This window comes from Schistocerca americana, chromosome 3 (assembly GCF_021461395.2).
Source record: "Schistocerca americana isolate TAMUIC-IGC-003095 chromosome 3, iqSchAmer2.1, whole genome shotgun sequence".
Taxonomy (NCBI): Eukaryota; Metazoa; Arthropoda; class Insecta; order Orthoptera; family Acrididae; genus Schistocerca; species Schistocerca americana.
In genome coordinates this window covers 875,835,401-875,854,849 of record NC_060121.1, presented here as the reverse complement: position 1 = coordinate 875,854,849, position 19,449 = coordinate 875,835,401, and the positions used below count along the sequence as shown (strand labels likewise).

The following is a 19,449-nucleotide window of genomic DNA, read 5'->3' as shown; positions in this document are numbered from 1 at the left end:
ACAACAACAGCAACAATAAAACTACAGCGAAAAACCCAAATTAGAGGGAGTGAAATGCTTTATTGTGGTACAATGCTTCTGTGTCACAATGCTCACACTCACACTGCTGCTACGACCAAGGGCTTCTTGTATCATCTTGGATGTACTTATTTGAACATCCAGTCGACTGCCTTGATCTTGCCACTAGCAATCTTCACCTTGCCACGAAGCTCAAAGAGTTCCTGTGCAGAAAACATTTTAGAAGTGGTGGTGAGAGGGAGGTAGCTCAATGGACTGGTGGTAGCCAACATTGATGAGAGAATTCTAAAGCTCATGCACAGAAGTGTCAAGTGCTTAAACGGAAGTGATTATATAGAGAAATAAAGTAATCTTCAATTTTGTGAACCTCGTTTTTGTATGTGTGTTAATGAAATATATTTGTTGATTTTTTAAATCCATGTGGTTGTTACTTCCTGGATGACCTTCATACATGAGGCCTCCTTCCCTCAAATCTCTGTTGAGATCAGTGCTTTGTATGACAAATAGTCATTGTTTAAATGAAAGTGCAAGTGCACAATGTTTGGGCTTTAGTAAGGTAATTTGACAGTAACATTTTGTTAGTTGTATATTATAATGTTTCAGCCGGATGCAACACACTTGCACGGAAGTGCAGGGTTGGGCACAGTGTCAGAGGCGGAAGTACGCGCTGCCTTCACAGCCAGGCTGGGAATGCCACTCACTGGTCAAATGCTGCCGGGGACTCTGCCTTTCTACCCAACATTACCAGGTAACTGCTGACTGTGAGAACCTTCAAACTACAAATACAAAGTAAAACAATTTCGCCACTAACTCTCTCCTACTTTCCACGTCTCTAATCCACTAGGAACTTTCAAAATGATGCGCAGTCCATGACAAAGTGAAAGGTAATCTGAAACTAGGATGCTGTCTGTATGCTACAGAAGGTGACCGATAAAGAGCTGAGAATAATAACGGTTATAACAACTTAAGAATTACAGAATGAGTGAAGCACATGTGCTACACCTCTCTTAATGATGTATGGGCACTGATTCTTACGCAAGAGTTGCTGTCCCCTCCTCAGAGCAACAAGAGCAGTTGCTCTATTCTCAGTGAGGCTCGATACTCACTCAAAATGAGTACCAGTACTGTGGTGTATCATGGGACAATAACTAATGGAGGAAATGGTAAAAGATAGAATTTTGAGCCAATTGGCAGAATGCTGGTGAATCATAAATTGTGGGGAATGATCAAATGAAAGGCCAATGAAAGGTCACTGCTTCAGTGAGCATAGTGCCTAGAATATAACTTGACCAGCACCTCTCTGTTAAAAGTGGTGAAGTTAAATGCTGTGCAGTTGCCAAGGCCCGTTCACGAATGCATTTTCTGCAGGCTGCTACATGTCTACTTGGTCACAGCCAGAGTGTCAGCAAGTGATTTTATTGGTAGGGTAACACAATAGGGCTGACTGTTCACAAAATACGGATGCCAAAAGACCACTAGGCTCTGGAAAGAGGGAGGGGATATACCGGTAACTGACCCAAAGCAAACGCCCTTTACCCATTGTGAGAAGGACACTTTTCTTTGATCCTACCGTGTTAGAAAGATAAAATGGGCAGGAGAAGATACGTACTTACATTCGATATATGAGGTTACATTTATTTTTATTGTTGTCAGAATTTAAGAGATCAGATCCATCAGTGACACTGGTATCTTTAGAATTACTAACACGAAGGTTGAGAACCAGTTCTTCTAAATCATTTGTCAATTTTTATGCTCATCAGTTTTGTTTTTGACACCTCGTACAATAATAATTTTTGTCTTTATCGTGCAGCTTAGTGCTTGTACATAGTATTTTTATTTTTAATTCTGCTTACCAATTTTGGTCTTTTAGTCCATCCTCGGATCAAGGTTCTGAAGTACATAAATTTACTATGGGTCAAGTTGACATACACTTAACAACATTAGTTCTGCTATAAAATGGTGTGTTGCATCACACAGTTGCTGTGTAGTACAAGTTGTAACTGTCACAAACTGCTAACAGGTTCTACTAAGAGACCAAAACTGGAAACCAGAATTAAAAACAAACATTTATCGTGATTTGAGATGCTACTTTTATTTTAAAAAAAAAGTCTTGTGCATTTCTACAAATTACAGGTCATTGTTCTGGAGTGACTGAAATGTTTCCAAGCATTCTTGAGTTTAAAATGTACATTATTTGATACCAATCAGTTGTTTAATAACTTCCCTACCATTTCTATAGTATTTAGTTCCGGATGATATGGTGGAATTGGAGGACTGAATGTTTGTAAGGTGTACTGCGAATACATTTGTAGGTTCATTGCTTTTATTGAGGTGTATAACTCAGTTTCTCTGCTTTCCTGGTCAAATAGAATATTATGAGAATTTAGTGAGCATTACATTTCCTGTATTGTGACTAATGACTGCACAGTGCTTTAGATATGTTGAAACTTCTTATGCGTGAAGGTGTTCACATGTATTTGGCAAGATTTTAAAGTCACATATTCTCTCAAAGCAAAGAAATTGTATGAAAGTTAGTGAAAAGAGAAGTTGTGTGTACTGTTTTAATATGGCTGTAAGGAGAAATAAGATGTGTGGGATAGTTCCACAAAAATGAAATTATACAATGTGTACAACTTTGCTTCCGCTGCTTTCCCCCATTTTCAATCAAGAACAACTTTATGATGCAGACACAAATCGACTAATGTTTGAATTAGTCATGTTGGTGAGGTCCAAGCTAACTGCCTGACGTCTGCGATCTGTTTCTTTCAACCACTACTTACTGTTGTCGCCACCTATTGGCAACCGGTGGAAGCCAAGTTGTACACCTTGTATTATACTGACCCGTTAATGGACTGACTGAAATTACATGTGTTCTGAGCTGTTAATCAACTTGAGTATTGCTCAGAGGGAAATGAGAAAATTAATAGAGAATTGTCAATAAAGCTCCAACCGAGTGGGGTGGCAAGTGAATAGACACGGGACTTGTATTTGGGAGGATGCAGTTCAAATTACTGTCCAGTCATTCAGATGTAGATTTTGTGTCATTTCTCTAAATCATTTTGGGGCAGATGCTGGGACAGTTCCATCGAAAGGGCACTGCCAATATCCTTCCCCATCTTTACCAGGTCCGAGCTCATGCTTCATCTCTTAATGACCTCGATAGAAATTTATGTGGAACGAGATGAAAAATACCACATATCACAGCTGAAGTAGTGCCTCATTTCTGACAGTGATCGACGGTGAGTACAGCTATGCCGGTGGCAGTGCCACCCTCGGAACCGCACCCGGCATTACAGATGCACAGGTAGCACACGCCCGTCTGAATCGCCGGCCACTGGGACGTACGCAGTCGGCACCGCTCCCGCTGGGCCACCCTGTGCTGGCGCTTGTGCCGCCGTCACACTCTCCTTCTCAGTACGACGACTTCCAGCACCAGCAGCAACAGCAGCAGCACAACTTCCTGAGACAGGTAAGCCTTGGCTGTAAGTGCTCCTCTAATCTCTCACTACTGGTGCCTTACTACTGTGGAGTGTTAATTTCTGGCTGTACCAGCCCAGCACGGCAGTGAGGAATGGTGTAATGTATTTCTGTTCAGTTTTGTCTGTTTTTCCGCCTTATGCACCAAATTGTGTACATTAGTATTTGATGCAGTCAGTGCTTCTGTGTGTACAACATGAAATATCATTGCTTGGTTACTCTCAAACAGTTTACATTTTTGTTAAATTGAACAATGGAAAATTATTAAGACGGTATAGTCACCTGCTAATTAGTCAGACAATGCACATCATTTATCAAGTTTCAGTCTTAACAGGGAAAGAATGATGCCTTGTTTTCCAAATAAAATATCGTATTGTTTCTGCCCTTGATCTTCATAATTTCTCTTCAACACTTTCTGTTACTTATTGATTCCTATAAGAAATGAACGTCATTGAAGTATAATCTCTCCACCCTGACATAAGATTATTTGCAGTTTATTAGGTTGCTCAGCTTGAACGACAGTGCAGCCCTGATATAAGGTTACGCCCCTTGGTAAAAGTAAAGCTGTTATCAATCCAAAGGTCAGTTTCAATACCACACTTCTTTACTAGGTACAGTTCAATTGGGGATGGAATGCCCTTGCCTTCCTATGTCCTTTGAAGTGACTTAAGGGCCCGACACACGCGCCAATTTATCGGCTGTCCAGCCGACTGACAAATTTGGTTGCAGCGTACACACGTCCTGAACAACTGCAATTGGTGATTACAGTGCTGCCCTGTCCTATTGCTGGTTTTGAATTGTTGCAGGAATATTGATTGAGATTATGTTCTAAGAGATACTGCTTGATATTACACAGACCCAAGAACTGTGATTTGCCTTGGTTGTTTAGAGCAGCGAAGCCAAAGCAGCCAAGAGAAAGCTGTGGGCAAAGACACGGCTAATGCAGAGACAGTAATTCACCCATGGTCTGTTACTAAAGTAGCTGGAAGCTGATGATGTTTTGAATTTTATAAGAATGAGGGAACGTATGTTTTGGAGCTACTGAACATCAATAAACCATATTCGATGAAAAAGAATACAGTTGTGAGAGAAACTGTAACCTGCAGAGTGAGGCTGTTATCTACATTATGGTTTCTAGCCAGTGGTCAAAGTTATGAGGACCTCAAATTCAATGCAGTTATGTCCTCACAGTTATTACTAAAATGATTCTTGAAACCCCTCAAATTCAATGCAGTTGTGTCCTCGCAGGTATTACTAAAATTATTCTTGAAACCTGCAACATGACTTTTAGTTTCCTCAGGAAATACATGATCGTAAAGCAAAACAAACAATGTACGTGTAAAATTTATTAATTTATTTATATATGTAGCATAGAAGGTGTCACCTATAAGTTTGAGAAACTCATTTCAGATTAGAAGAAGAAATGAGAAAATCTACTGACAAAGTTTCAAGAACTATCTTTAAATGACTCTATGAATCTACTACAAGCCTCTACGTTTCATTTCCCTATGGATCATGAGGATAAGATTAGATTAATTACAGCATGCCCAGAGGCATGTAAAAAATTGTTTTTTCCGCACTCCATATGTGAATGGAATGGAAAAAAAATCCCTAATAACTGTTATAGTGGGACGTATCCTCTGCCATGCAGTTCACAGTGGTCCTCAGATTACAGATATAGAGGCAGGAGATGAACTTCTGTTGGGCTGTAGTGTGATGATACCCAGCTAACAGCTGATAAGAAAAATTGGTCAGTCAGTCATCCAAAGCACCTAAACATATCCAATTTGTCGCTCAGTTGGCTGATAAATTGGTGCATATGTAGAGTCCTTTGTCCTGTTGGAATAAGGGGGCATACAGTGGAAGTGGACCAAAAACTGCATACAGCTTAGAATTTTTCACATTAACAAATCATTGCCATAGGTGAAAGAAATAATATGTGATGGAAAAAAATCTTATGATGGATCAGATAACAAATCTCAGAGCTTTATAAATTTGAGCTTGTAAGTAGCTGAATTAGCAGTATCTGTTGTAATTGTGACTGTCACCAGGCAGATGAAATTAATAAGCACAGTATGTGACTGGAATGTTGTCAGTTACTGGCTTTGGCCCAACAGTCTACATAGGCGCAGGGCTTTTCACATGAGATTGTGTTGAGGCATACTGTAAGTGCAGGGGAGACTTGTCACCTCCAGTCAACTCCTGTAATGTGTTGATGACAGGGTCTCTGCAGATTGTAACAGGGCTGGCAGATCACTTGCCCGTTTGGTGCTGGACGATAGAAAGTGGCGAACAGTCTTACCATGCAAAATCACCACCTTGGTACAGAGTACAGAATGAACTGCTCGACTGTATGAAATGTGGGAGATATTAGATGAATGCTGGGTTCCTGTCATCTGGTGTTCAAAGCATCAAAAAGGGTCAGCCAGACTGACGAATTGCTGTAAACATCGGTACACGCTGATAGCTGGGTGTGCCGACAGTGCACCATTTGGGCAGGTGAGTAGTATATGTTCACCTTGGATGGATGAGAAGGGTCCCACAATATGTCAGCTGTCATCTCTCTGGTAAACAATAAAGGAACCCACCGTACAATCACCCTTTGTTTACTTACATCGACATAATGTAACCTGTGCGTCCTGTTATGTGACATTCCTCTCAGTTGCTTCCAAATTTGAGGAATACTCAATAATGATTGGATGCTTGTATTCTGATAACCTCACATGACTTAGATGTGGCTGCTGATGGGAATACAGGGTGTGCTGCGAACCTTGAAATCTTGGAAACTGGAAAAAGCCGGGAATTTTCAAACTCGGGGAACAAACCTTAAATTTTATTTTAAAATCTTGATTTTTAAAATTTTTTTAATACCATACCCGCATTGATACATTATTAAACTGTCTGTGATAATTCATATAGCATTCTAATGTTCAATGGGGGGCTACATGTTATACATGTAATACACATTAGTGATTCAGTGTTTACACAATGATTCGTAACTGTTTTATACTCGTCTAGCTATCTAGTAAGGCGGGGATCTCAGGAAGCTGATTGGTGCTATTGTGTGAGAGGTGGGGAGAGGCAGGAGAATTCATTGCTTCAGAGTCTGGCACAAAAGTGCAGATCAGCTATTGCGGTAGACATACACAGAAATAATAAGTTTTGGAAAAGAGTTTCATAGAGATGACCATATTCAGTCAATGTCTGGAATTTACGCTGTGCCTGTCATAACACTTACTCTGCTTGACAGTGATAGACTGACTTCATATTATGAATGAAGAAGTTGAAGCTATCTATCAGTTTTATTATGGGGTAATCTGCAATATTGTGTGGATAAATTTGTAGCTTGTGAATGCTTGCTTGGCCATTTTGCCGAGCAGAGCAGCAATAACCTTGAGTAGTAATGAAACTGAATCCCACACTGCGAGCAGCAGCACCAGCGCATGATGGGAGTGGCAACTTGGTGAGGGTAAGGAGAAGGCTGGGGCGGGAAGGGGGAGGGATAGTAAGATAGGGGTGGTGGACAGTGCAGTGCTGCTGGGGAGTGTGTGGGACGACGTGGAGAGAGGGTATGGCAGCCATTTCCAGTTGGGAGGTTAGGCGGTGGGCAGGGGAGGTGGGAAGAGGGGAAAATGGAAAAAAAAGAGAAGTAAAAAGACTGGGTGCGATGATGGAATGAGGGCTCTATAGTGCTAGAATGGGAACAGGGAAGCTGTACTGGTGAGGACAATGACTAATGAAGGCTGAGGCCAGGAAGGTTACGGGAACATAGGATATATTGCAGGAAAAGTTCCCAACTGCTCAATCACAAAAGCTGGTGTTGGTGGGAAGGATACATATGACACAGGCTGCGAGGCAGTCATTAAAATGAAGGATGTCATGTTTGGCAACGTGCTCAGCAACAGGGTGGTCCAGTTTTTTCTTGGCCCCAGGTTGTCAATGCCCATTCATGCGGACAGACAGCTTTTTGGTTGTCAAACCCATGTAGAATGCAGCACAGTGGTTGAAGCTGAGCTTGTAGATCACATGACAGGTTTCAGAGGTAGGCCTGCCTTTGGTGGAATAGGTGGTGTTTGTGACCGGACTGGAGTAGGTAGTGGTGGGAGGAGGTATGGGACAGGTCTTGCAGCTAGGTCTTTTACAGGGATATGAACCATGAGACAAGGAGTTGGGAGCAGGGGTTGTGAACAGATGGATGAGGATATTGTGTTGGTTCTTTGGGTGGTGAAATACCACTATGAGAGGGGTGGGAAGGATAGTGAGTAGGGCATTTCTAATTTCAGAGCACACCAAGAGAACCTTGGCGGAGAATGTAATTCAGTTGCTTCAGTCCTGGGTGGTACTGAGTCAGGAGGGGAATGCTCCTCTGTGACCAGATGGTGGGACTTTGGGAGTTGGTGGGTGACTGGAAAGATAAGGCACAGGAGATGCATTTTTGTACAAGGTTGAGTGTACTCTTTATGTTTTGTTTCTTGCATAGGCTGTATTGTATTGATAATCACTATTAGATGCTGATTTAAATATGTTACCAGCAACATAATAATATCAAATGGAGCATTTGATGTTGTTATATCAGTCACTGGAGATATTGCATTTCATTCTTCTGTGTTTTTTTTCCTGGGAGATTCATTTAGAGTAATCACTAATGCTGATGATCTTGGAAGTATCTGAAGGATCTCATCATTGCAACTTGCAGCTCATCCTTGTTCTTCAGCTCCTACTTTCCCCAAATTATATTCATTTAATTCAAATGTCCATTCCATTATCTTTTCCTCATGAACTAGTATTTGTGCTCTTGTCCTGATACAAATTCTCAAGAAATCAATATCAATCAAGGCCAGAAATAAAACACCACAAGACAAAAACATGTCTTGTGGTGTTTTATTTCTGGCCTTGACTGATACTGATTTCTTGAGAGTGACTGAGAACCTGACATTAATTAGAGAAGATATTCTCGAACAAGAGATGAAGATTAATTGTTGGCCTTTTAGTTTCTTGTTTGCTTCTAGCATGGTAGGAATTTCATTGACCAAAACTATTTTATTTATCAACAAATTTCTTGCAGTGGGAATTTTTCACAGCAGCTGTGTATAAACTGTAGTAGTTGCCAAGAAAGCACCTTTCTGCATGTTGCACATTAATTTTTATTTTCATACCCAGACTACTTATGATGTTGTACTGTGGCTTTGCATATGCTACTAGTTTATATAAGACAAAGATGATGGTTGACTTTCTCTCATCCAACTACCTGTTTATGCATCAAAATTTGTAATGTAATAATGAATTATATATACTATTCCATTGGCAAAACATTGTAAGAATTTCACCAACATGTCATTCACTCTGTGACAGAGGTCACTTTGCTTTTCATGGAGGGGGGGGGGGGGGAGAGAGAGAGAGAGAGAGAGAGAGAGAGAGAGAGAGAGAGAGAGAGAGAGGACCATTTGTGCCAGTCTTCGAAAGACCGTTTCTTCCCCATAACTCCATAAACACATCAACTAATTGAAGCGAGATTGGAGCATTCACTGAAAGTAATGGAAGTCATCTTCGAACGTCTTACTTTGTCATTAAACTCACCTAAATGGTTTCCGGAGACAGTAAGTGGTAATTTAGGGAATTTATAGAGTTCAAAAGTATATGTGACCCAAAAATTAACTACTTTTTCTTGCTACTGTAAATGAAATTAAAGTAGTACAGTTGTCTGGCAGTTTGATACTGAATGTTGACAATGAATGATTTAAATGCTGCATATGAAGGAGAGAAGGCATTTAAAGCTAAAAGAACAGACTGAGCTGTCAAAGAAAAATATTTCCTATGTCATTGTCCTGTTTTTCAAAAAATTTTTTAATTATACTGAGGTGCTGCTACATTGTTTCAGCAAATCCGGCAGACAGTACTGACGCGGGCTGGCAGCCGCAGTCAGGCAGCTGCAGCTGCAGCTGCAGCAGCTGGTGGGGGTGGGCCCGGTGGGATCACCGCTGGACAGCTGGACGAGGCCCCAGAGGTGGAGGCTGATGACTCAGCCGAGGTCAGTCTCATGTCTCAGTTGGTGTATAATTGGAAGGGGAGGGTACTTCTGGTATCATGTTCTACTCGCAAACAACGAGTGGGAAGAATAACTGTCAATAAACTTTTATATGAGCACTGGTTTCTCTGATTTTTCAGTTGCAGTTATTTTGTTGGATGTATATGGAAGGAAGTAATGTGTTGCCTAACTCTTCTTCCAACATTCATCTCAGAATTTTAACATTAAACCTCTCTGTGGTGCACAATGCCTATCTTGTAATGCCTGCCAAGGGAGGGTGATGAGCACCTCCACATAATTCCCTTGCTTACTAAACAAACCTGTGATGTAAAATGCCACTAGTCATTGAATTTTCTGATCCTTTCTATTAATCCTACATGATAAGTGTCTGAGACTGATGAGCCATTTTCAAGAAAGTTTTGTAAGCTGCCTCTTTCGTGGGTAAACTACATTTACATAAGTTCAGTCTATTATCGAATTTCCTTACAATTAATTTTATGTGTTTGTTTCACTGTAGGTTGCTTCAAATGATTACACGTAGAAATTTAACAGGTGTTAATTGTTTCCAGTGATTTATCACCAATAACTTTATCAAACAGTAATGAATCTTTATCTTTCCACCTATTTACAAGATGCCTTACAATTCTTTATGCTGATGATAGACTGCTGGAACCTAAACCAATGTCAGTCCTCTGCAGGTCTTCCTGTATTCTGCTACAGTTTTCTTATTTTACAATTCCTATAGACAGCTGCATGGTTAGGTGAATGAAGTTCATTCCTGCACTACTTTACAAGATGTGTTTACTGGAATGAATGGTGATGTGGCTGTTGGAATGGATGGTATTGCAGCTCTTAATGGATGATTTGGTAATGAGCTTAGGCTCAAAACTAGTTATCAGTGGAGAAAATTAAATGGTAACTTTGATGTTTTTTGTATAATTTGGTAAATTTTTATATGTTGTGGTCTAAGGAATTTTGGCCGCCTGAAAGCCCTTTTTTAAATCCCCTAAATTACTATGCATGTGTACAGTGTAGTTCAAAGGGCCTCACAATTCACTGACATGAACTCAGATTAACAATGTGGTGCATCCGTACACTTCAGAGATTAGAGACCATTTTCATGCTAAAGGGTGATACATTGAATGATCATGCCCTGTAGAGGGCCCCCATTTCTATTTTTTTAATATTTGATGTTTGACTAATAAAATTGTGTTTAAAGAACTGTTAAATTTGTATTTTGGTGAAATATCCCATAAATTGGTACCCACCAAACAAAAGAGATGCTGTGCTGTGGACATGCACACGAAAAGATTTATATAAATCATGAGGTAGAATTTGTTTACTAAAATATTTGTTGGGTGTGCCCTAATATTGAAGAATTGTTGGTGTGGAAGAGCACTCAATATTGATGAGAAAAAAATTATTAAATCTGAAACCAGCAAAAACTGAAACAGCAGCAACATTTAAAGCAAACTTTTAGACAAAGATTTTTAGGAAATAATGAGAGAAAGGAAGAAATGTGAGAAGGAATTATCTGTATGCATAAATGATTTGGTGGATGGAGAGGGCAGCACTCTACTGTTGTTTGCTGATGACACTGTGGTAAACGGCAAGGTGTCAAAGTTGAGCGACTGTAGGAGGATTCAAGATGAGTTAGACAAAATTTGTAGTTGGTATGATTAATGGCAGCAAGCTCTAAATGCAGAAACCCATAAAACCCATACTGTTTGGATGCAGCATTAATAGTGTCCTGCTTGACACAGTTATGCCACTTAAATATCTGGACATAACATTGCAAAGTAATGTGAAACGGAATGAGCATTTGAGGATTGTTGTAGGGAAGGCGAATGTTCGACTTTGGTTTACTGGGAGGATTCTAGGGAAGTGTGGCTTATCTGTAAAGGAGACCACATATAGGATGTTAGTGCAATCTAGTCTTGAGTACTGCTAGAGTGTTCAGGATCTGTACTGTGTTAGACTAAAGGAAGACATTGAAGCAATTCAGAAGTAGGCTGCTAGATTTGTTTCTGGTAGGTTCAAACAACAAGCAAGTGTTGTAGAGATGCTTCAGGAATTTAGGTGGAAATCCCTGGAGAGAAGGCAACTTTCTTTTTGAGGAACAGTATTGAGAAAGTTTAGAGAACCAGCATTCGATGCTGACTGCAGGACGATTCTACTGCCTCCAATGTACATTACCAGTAAGAACCACAAAGATAAGATAAATTGGGCCTCATACGGAGGCGTATAGACAGTCATTTTTCTGTTGTTCTATTTGCGAGTGGAACAGGAAAGGAAATGACTAGTAGTGGTACTGTTAGTAGTACTACTACTAGTAGTGGTATGGTGAATTGCTGAGTATCTATTTAGGTAGAGATATAGATGTAATGAAGTAAGCAATAAAATTATTGTGTAACTTATGTCAAGGTAGACAGAAATTACAAATAAACATATTGCAGTGACTGTACTGTCTGTTCAGCTGTTACTCTTTCTGGTGCCACTTGTTGCTCTCATTTTTGTCATTGTTTGGTTTTTGACTGTTACGTTATTATGCTGTGGATTTATTTTGGCTGAACTAAAGCTCAAAATTCATTGAAGTATTTTAAATTCCAAAATGAAAAGCATATGTCATGCAGTTCTGTGTGTGACAGTAACTGGCTCCATTGTAACAGATCAGATCTGTCAAACCATTTTTTTGTTTCAGATTATTGATCTCACAGATCGCCGCAGTGACGAAAGTGAAATGTCTCGGCAGCAGCGTGATCGCGAGCGTTTCTTGCAGCAGCAGCGTGACCTCATGATGAGACACACGGCACAGGGCAGTGATGGTAAGTACAGCCTTTCCACGTCGTGATGGCACGTATTATCGCACACCATTGTATTTCATTCGTGTCTCTTGCGTTAACTTCAGAATACTAACAGACTGAAGATGGCAGAGGACAAGGCTCAGCGGAAATGAACTTTCAGAACCCCATTTTGAACTAAGTTTTTCAGCCTAGAGACCAAATAGTTTTCAAATGGGTTAAACACAATATGTAATGATTAATTGCTGACAATGACGCACGTATTGCACACTCTTGTTTACACTGGGAAATCTGATGGTGGTCACTTGAGGTATTCAGTTTTTGTAAAGTCTGTGTGAAACTGAAGGCTGAAATTTGTTATGTGCTGTTTGATACTGTTTATTAGCAGTGGAAAACTAAATTTGGAGCATAGAAATGTTAATGGTGTCACACAAGGTTTAGTGCTTGGCCCAGTTCTGTTTCTTACCTACATAAATTATTTGCTGCGAGCATTAGAGGACTTTTTCAAAAAGTGCGATGTCTGTTGTTGACAATATTAAAGGGCCCAAATACACCCATACAAGACACTTCTAGAAAAATAATGGAACATGCTTTACAGTCAGTTCACAAGAAACAGCTTATCTTTAATCTTATAAAGATTTATGTTATGTAATCCCAAAAAACTGAAAATGACTTGCAGGAATCAGAAGTAGAAATGGACTGACACGTACTAAATGAGTCTCCATTTGTGAAGTTCCTAGGTGTCCAGAGGGATAATAGATTGAGGTGCTACTAGCACGTAGATAAGTCCTGCTTGCTAGCAATGGATACTTTCACTCACTACTCTCCTACGACTTAATTTTCTGTGGCATTTCAGCTAAGTTCAAAAAAGTATTTATTCTTTAGAAACATGAAGTAAAAACACAGTGTACTATAGGTAACCAAACATTTTATACTAATCTCTTCAGGAACCCTTGGGTTCTTATGTAATGTTACAAAACGTTTACTCCCTAATGGAACTTGTTACTAATAAGAATGCATTTAGGCTGAACTGTCAGATATCCAGCCACAATAATAGAGGCAAAAATCATTTCTGTGTGGAATATGCACCTCTGTCTGGGGCTCAGAATGAAGTGTCTTATAATATAGTGAAAGAGTCTGGTAGACATCAGGCAGGAAATTGGAAATCTACAGATATTCAGAAACAAATTAAAACAATACTTCATTAGCCATTCGTTATTACAATAATGGCACTCAGGGATGTAAATTACATATAACTCAAATGTTTGTGTTAAACAGATGGTGACTTCGCCAGTGTAGAGACAGATGATAGTGTTCTGTGTAAAATTATGTTTGAAGTATGTGACAGCTAAGTAGTAGAAGAGAAGTAGCTCTTTTCCTCCCCTCGCGTGTGAGTGTGTGTGTGCGCGGACAAACACACACACACACACACACACACACACAAAATTTCAAAACTTATCATTGTGAGTAGATGGGTATTAGTCATAATTTGTTATTGGTGTCCTTCACAACATTATATCAAGACTTTATTGCAGTTAATACAGCATATAGTTACAGTAAAATACAAGATCACATTCTAAATTCATATAAAAACTGTTTATGTGTCTTGTTACATATTTTTTTATAATGTAATATCTTACATTTAATTGTAATATAAACAACAATATTAGGAGAAGGATAGAGTGCTGCTCATTGTAAAGATAACCCCATGAGTTGCAGACAGGCACAACAAAAAGACAGTTGTACGGTACAGCTTTTGCCCAAAGCCTTCTTCAGAAAGAAAACACACACCCATTGATTCACACAGGCAAGCACACCTCATGCACACAACTGTTATCACTGACAGCTCTGACCAGAACTGATTACAGTCGGAGCTGCCAGTGGCAGCGGTCATGTGTGCAAGAGGTGCCTGTGTAAATGTGTGTGTGTTTTCATATTGAAGAAGGCTTTGGGTGAGTGGCACTCTATTCTTTTCGTAATATTGTTGATATTCCAACCTGGGATTTCCATTAATTGTCATGTGAAAACTCATACTGTAGATACATTTCTACATGAGACACTCTTGCAACATATTTTTAAATGGAGTTTTAATTACTTTTGTTTTCTTTATTGAGTTATGCAATTTATGAAAAACTTACTCTTCGCTTCACAGTGTACTCATTATTGGGCTCATATTTCATTGTCTTGTGTAATAATTATGCTTTCCTCACGTTGCTCAGTCACATATGTCATTATTAAAGACCTACAGGATTATCTGGTCTCGAGGAACAAAAAATTTGTTCGACCACAGGTTCATTTCTGGGCCGGCCGTCAGTGTCTGGGAGGCCACTGGCACGAGCCCTGTCCAGCCCTCTGGTAGCCGTAGGTGCCAGTGAGGGAGCTGGCCCCACATCCGGGACGGCTCTGGCATTTGACTCGGCCATGCTGAAGCATGCCTGTGTCTGTGGGGACAACTCAGGCCACCCGGAGCACGGCGGACGCCTGCAGAGTGTGTGGGCACGTCTGCTGGAGACGGGGCTGGTGGCACGCTGCCAGCGCCCACGGGCGCGCAAGGCATCACTCGAAGAGATCCGTGCCTGCCACTCGGAGGCACATGCCTTGCTGTTCGGCACCAGCCCGCTCAACAGGCAGAAACTGGACGTCGGCAAGCTGTCGCAGCTACCGGTCAAGAGCTTCGTGCGGCTGCCATGTGGAGGGGTCGGCGTGGATTCGGACACCACCTGGAATGACGTTCACACAGCGACAGCAGCACGCACGGCAGTCGGGTGTGTGGTGGACCTGGCTTTCAAAGGTAAGATTTACTGTCGAATGTATGAGTGCACAATTAGTTTATTTATTTCAGGTTGTGGCAATGTGTATTTCAGAGTGTACGAATTGACACTCGTACTTCACTAATTACTTGTCCCAACTTCCTTTCTCGCACCAGATTAGAAGCAGTCAGTGTTTTGTGAAACCGATTTATCGATAGTCATGAACAATACTGGTACAACATAAGAGAAGTCTGCTGCCATGATTGCCATTTACGACTTTAGTTCATGACTCCATTAAAGTGGGGTCAATAGAGACGCTGGAACATCTCGACAAAATGCACATTGGTGTATGGCTATTGTAACCATATGTTATATATATCCCATTCCAGTCTAGCCTGTCTCCTGCCCCACCCACCATCAGTAGGTGATCCTCTTGTGTAGATTCTTAAGCCCTATATTACTTTACTGAGCCCTGCACTTGGTGTGATCACATCAATGCCCTCATATGCTGTTCCTAAATTTTCCTGTAACCCTTTGGTGCCTACTTCTGGCACTGGCTGACACAAATTTTCTGTGCTTATTATGGAACTACCAGATTACTTTCTCTTTTCCCTGACTTTCTGCCAATTGCCAGTTCCCAATGCTTACCGTTCCTTTCTTGTTTCTTCCAGCTGTGCTTGAAGGACACAGAATTTTCCTTCACACTCCTCGCTCCCCTAACTGTTCTTGATTGGTACTTTGCGGTTTCAAGAGAAGGCATCTTCAGTTTTCCCTGTGGTCTGTGCACTGCCACGCCACCCCCCCCCCCCCCCCCCCCCCGCTTATTCCCCCCCCCCTCCCCCCACCCAAATGAAAATATTTAGTGTGATATTGGCTACAAAACAGCATGCCCTCTACTCCGTGACAGTTCCCACTCACTGATGGTTGAATCTGTTTAGAAAGAAGAATTGACTGGAACAGAAAATGGAGTGCTAGTCAATGTATAACTCCCAAGAACATATAAAGTTTTCTTGCCTCTGTTGTTGTACAAATTTAGAGATAAAATGACAGAAGAATGAATTAGTACTTTTTTCGTTAGAGCATCACACTACTAAGATTGTTTCATTAGATTTTCTATGTTTATAACTCATAAAATATAGGTCTAGGTCATGTCCATCTAATTAACAAATATGTGAAATGTGTTAAATATGATATAGAAGAGTGCATCTGCACTTAATGGTGAGAATACTACTGCATTAGTGGTTATCTTATTTATTTACTTACATGGAATTAATTAATGTTAACTCTTAAATACTGCTTGTTGTGTGCGAGATATACCTTTGAGTCTCATTCGGCTGTAGTTCTGAATGTTGACCGTCAAACACAACCACAGGTCGACAAGAAGAGAAATAATAATGTATTATTAACAGTGTTAAGAACACAAAAAATTAGATGACATGAAACTGTTCTCTTGTGAAAATACCAGCAAATATAACTTGTTCTTACCATCTTCAGCACCGGAAGATAAAGACTACAGGAACTAGTAGTTAAGTCAAAATATAAGCCTAGATACAGTATTTAGAGACATTGTTAGCCATCCATAATGAGATTTTCACTCCGCTGCAGAGTGAAAATCTCATTCTGGAAACATCCCCCAGGCTAAGCCATGTCTCCGCAATATCCTGTCTTTAAGGAGTGCTAGTTCTGCAATGTTCACAGGAGAGCTTCTGTAAAGTTTGGAATGTAGGAGATGAGGTACTGGCAGAAGTAAAGCTGTGAGGACGGGGTGCGAGTCATGCTTGGGTAGCTCAGATGATAGAACGCTTGCCCGCGAAAGGCAAAGATTCTGAGTTCAAGTCTCGGTCCAGCACACAGTTTTAATCTGCCAGGAAGTTTCATTGCTAGCCATATTTGCCTACTAATAAAAATGGAGCTACAGTTCATTGTAACGAAACATTGTTTTGGCACCTGCACTTTTCCATTTTATATTTGTTAAAATCATTGGATAACAGAAGATAGTTCATTCAATATACAAATATTTTGCTTACCTATATTTATTGCTTTGTTTTGCCATTTAATGATATTATGGAAAGGCCAAATTGATACTCACTGTAAAGATGACACTTTGAGTTGCAGACAGCCACAAAGTAAAGACTTACACGTTGAACTTGCTAAAGCTTTCTTCAGAAAGGAAAATGCACATTCATTCACACAAGCAAGCACACCTCTCGTGTACATGACTACTATCTCCGACCATTCTGTCAATTTTAATTATTCTCTATATTGTTCCACAGCAAGTATGTTTAATTCAACATTACGGTACCGCAAATACACTTACAATATATCAGAGTAAAAGATAACAGCTTGTCAATGTAATGGCAAGGAGAGTAACAGTAACATGGAGGAGCTAAACTGGCGGCTGATCTCAACCTCTACTTTAAAAAGTTATTTGCAGTCTTCTGTAACCAGCTCTTGTAAGCTAAATTTTATAATTCTTGGGCTTATCTTAGTCAGATTTCATACCATTTAACAACATACAAAGTGATTTCTCAATTTGTATTAAACTACCAGATACACTGCCGCTTTATGGTGTCCAGCGAGTATACTGCAAGCCCGCTGGATGCTATGATCCAGTGGTACATACCTGCTTATTTATTCATTTTTCTATATTTCGCTTTTCCTTCTTGGCTTTTTCTTTTGATTGTAGAAAAATGACTGTGCATGTGTTGCAACTGCTCACATTGTGCTAAGGAACAGCAAAATTTTAGATAATGCATTCAAATTTGTTTCTATTTCTTTGTTTTAATATTGATCTCTGTATAAGGGATGAAACCATGTAAACAGTTCTTCCTACTAGAATGTTGTTCAACTGTTACATACCCATCCAGTTTATCTGCTGCACAAGTGCACACCTCTCTCTCTCTCTCTCTCTCTCTCTCTCTCTCTCTCTCTGTGTGTGTGTGTGTGTGTGTGTGTGTGTGTGTGTGTTGCTTTGTGTTGCTTTAAATGCATTGACAGTTGAAATTTTTGCCAGCTGCAACAGGTGACTTCAAGAATGGATTTGCCATAGTGCGCCCACCAGGCCATCATGCAGAAGCTTCACAGGCTATGGGCTTTTGTTTCTTTAATTCAGTGGCCATTGCAGCACGACTGTTACAACAGAGGTTAAACCTACACAGGATCCTTGTAGTTGATTGGGTGAGTAGAACTACAAGAATATTTACTTCAGATTTGATATTAAATCAATCATTTGAAAAAAAAAAAAACAGTTTGTGATCTTCTATCCATCTGTCTTCTTCTTCTTCTATACATATATAAATTGAAATCCCACACAACACTATTGTCTGTATGTTCGGCCAAACCTCAGGAACTACTGTAGAGATTTTGACACGATTTTCACCAGTAGGTAGACTGATTTACAAGGAAGGTTTATGTATAGAATTTATAAATATTTCTTGCGAGTTGGCTGAACTGTGATGAATTTAAGTCCCTCCCATTGTAAAACTGATGCCATTGCCATCTAAAGATGATTGGCAGAACATCTCTGAATCTCAGTAGCTTCTGCGATGTAGTGCTTCAGTCAGGTGGCCTTATATACATGTCCTATATCCTGTGCCCCTGAATTGTGTGACAAAGGGTGTTCCATACCAATGTTGTGTAGTAAAGTGTGCTTTATACCAATGTTGTGTGATGGAGGGGCTTTATACCCACGTTACGTGGCTTAGGGTGCTTCATACTGATGTTGCGTGGCAGAGGGTGCTTGATATCACTGTTCTGCAAAAGGGGTGCTTTGTACCGATGTTATGTTGCAGAGCATCCTTTGTACCAGTGCTGATGGTGGAGAGTACTTTTTACCAGTTTTATGTGACATAGTGTGCTTCATACCAGTTTTATGTGGAAGAGGGTGCTTCTTACTAATGTTGTAAAGTAGAGGGTGCTCTATACCGATTTTGCTCAGAAGAGGGTGCTTCATACTGATGTTATGTAGATACAGGAGCTTGGCGTGGATGTTGCATGGTAGAGGATACTTCTCAGCAGGTGCACAGAAAATATAGCTCATGCCGGACTGGCGCTGCGGGCAGGCGGATCGGGTGGCACAGTACCTCGCAGCTCCCATCACTGCCACAAGACGTCACTCCAAATGCCAATAATACAGGGAATGGATAACAGTTGTGTCTCCTAAGTACTTTTATGGTATGCTCTGTTTAAATGGTATAAGTTATACGATAATGCCGATTTTAAATTATCTAATGACAGTCTGAATTTTAATTGTAACTCTTTAAGTGGCCTGTCAACAAAATTACCACCCTACCAAATTAGTCATCTGGCTCTAGAAACTTAATGCTACCGTTGTGAAGATGAGGCAGGGTCTTTAAAAACATTTGTAGAAACATTGTGT

At 40.3% G+C, this 19,449-nt stretch overlaps 1 protein-coding gene across 2 annotated transcripts in view; it reads left to right on the top strand.

Annotated features, from left to right (window-relative positions):
• LOC124605099 (histone deacetylase 5) overlaps positions 1-19,449 on the top strand; it is a 105,564-nt gene that overhangs the window by 45,402 nt on the left and 40,713 nt on the right. For both annotated transcript variants that reach the window (XM_047136549.1, XM_047136548.1), the window contains 6 exons: positions 622-766; positions 3,249-3,487; positions 9,374-9,523; positions 12,222-12,345; positions 14,612-15,112; positions 18,085-18,248. In XM_047136549.1, the coding sequence (XP_046992505.1) occupies positions 622-766; positions 3,249-3,487; positions 9,374-9,523; positions 12,222-12,345; positions 14,612-15,112; positions 18,085-18,248 (1,323 nt within the window). The remainder of the gene's footprint in view (positions 1-621; positions 767-3,248; positions 3,488-9,373; positions 9,524-12,221; positions 12,346-14,611; positions 15,113-18,084; positions 18,249-19,449) is intronic.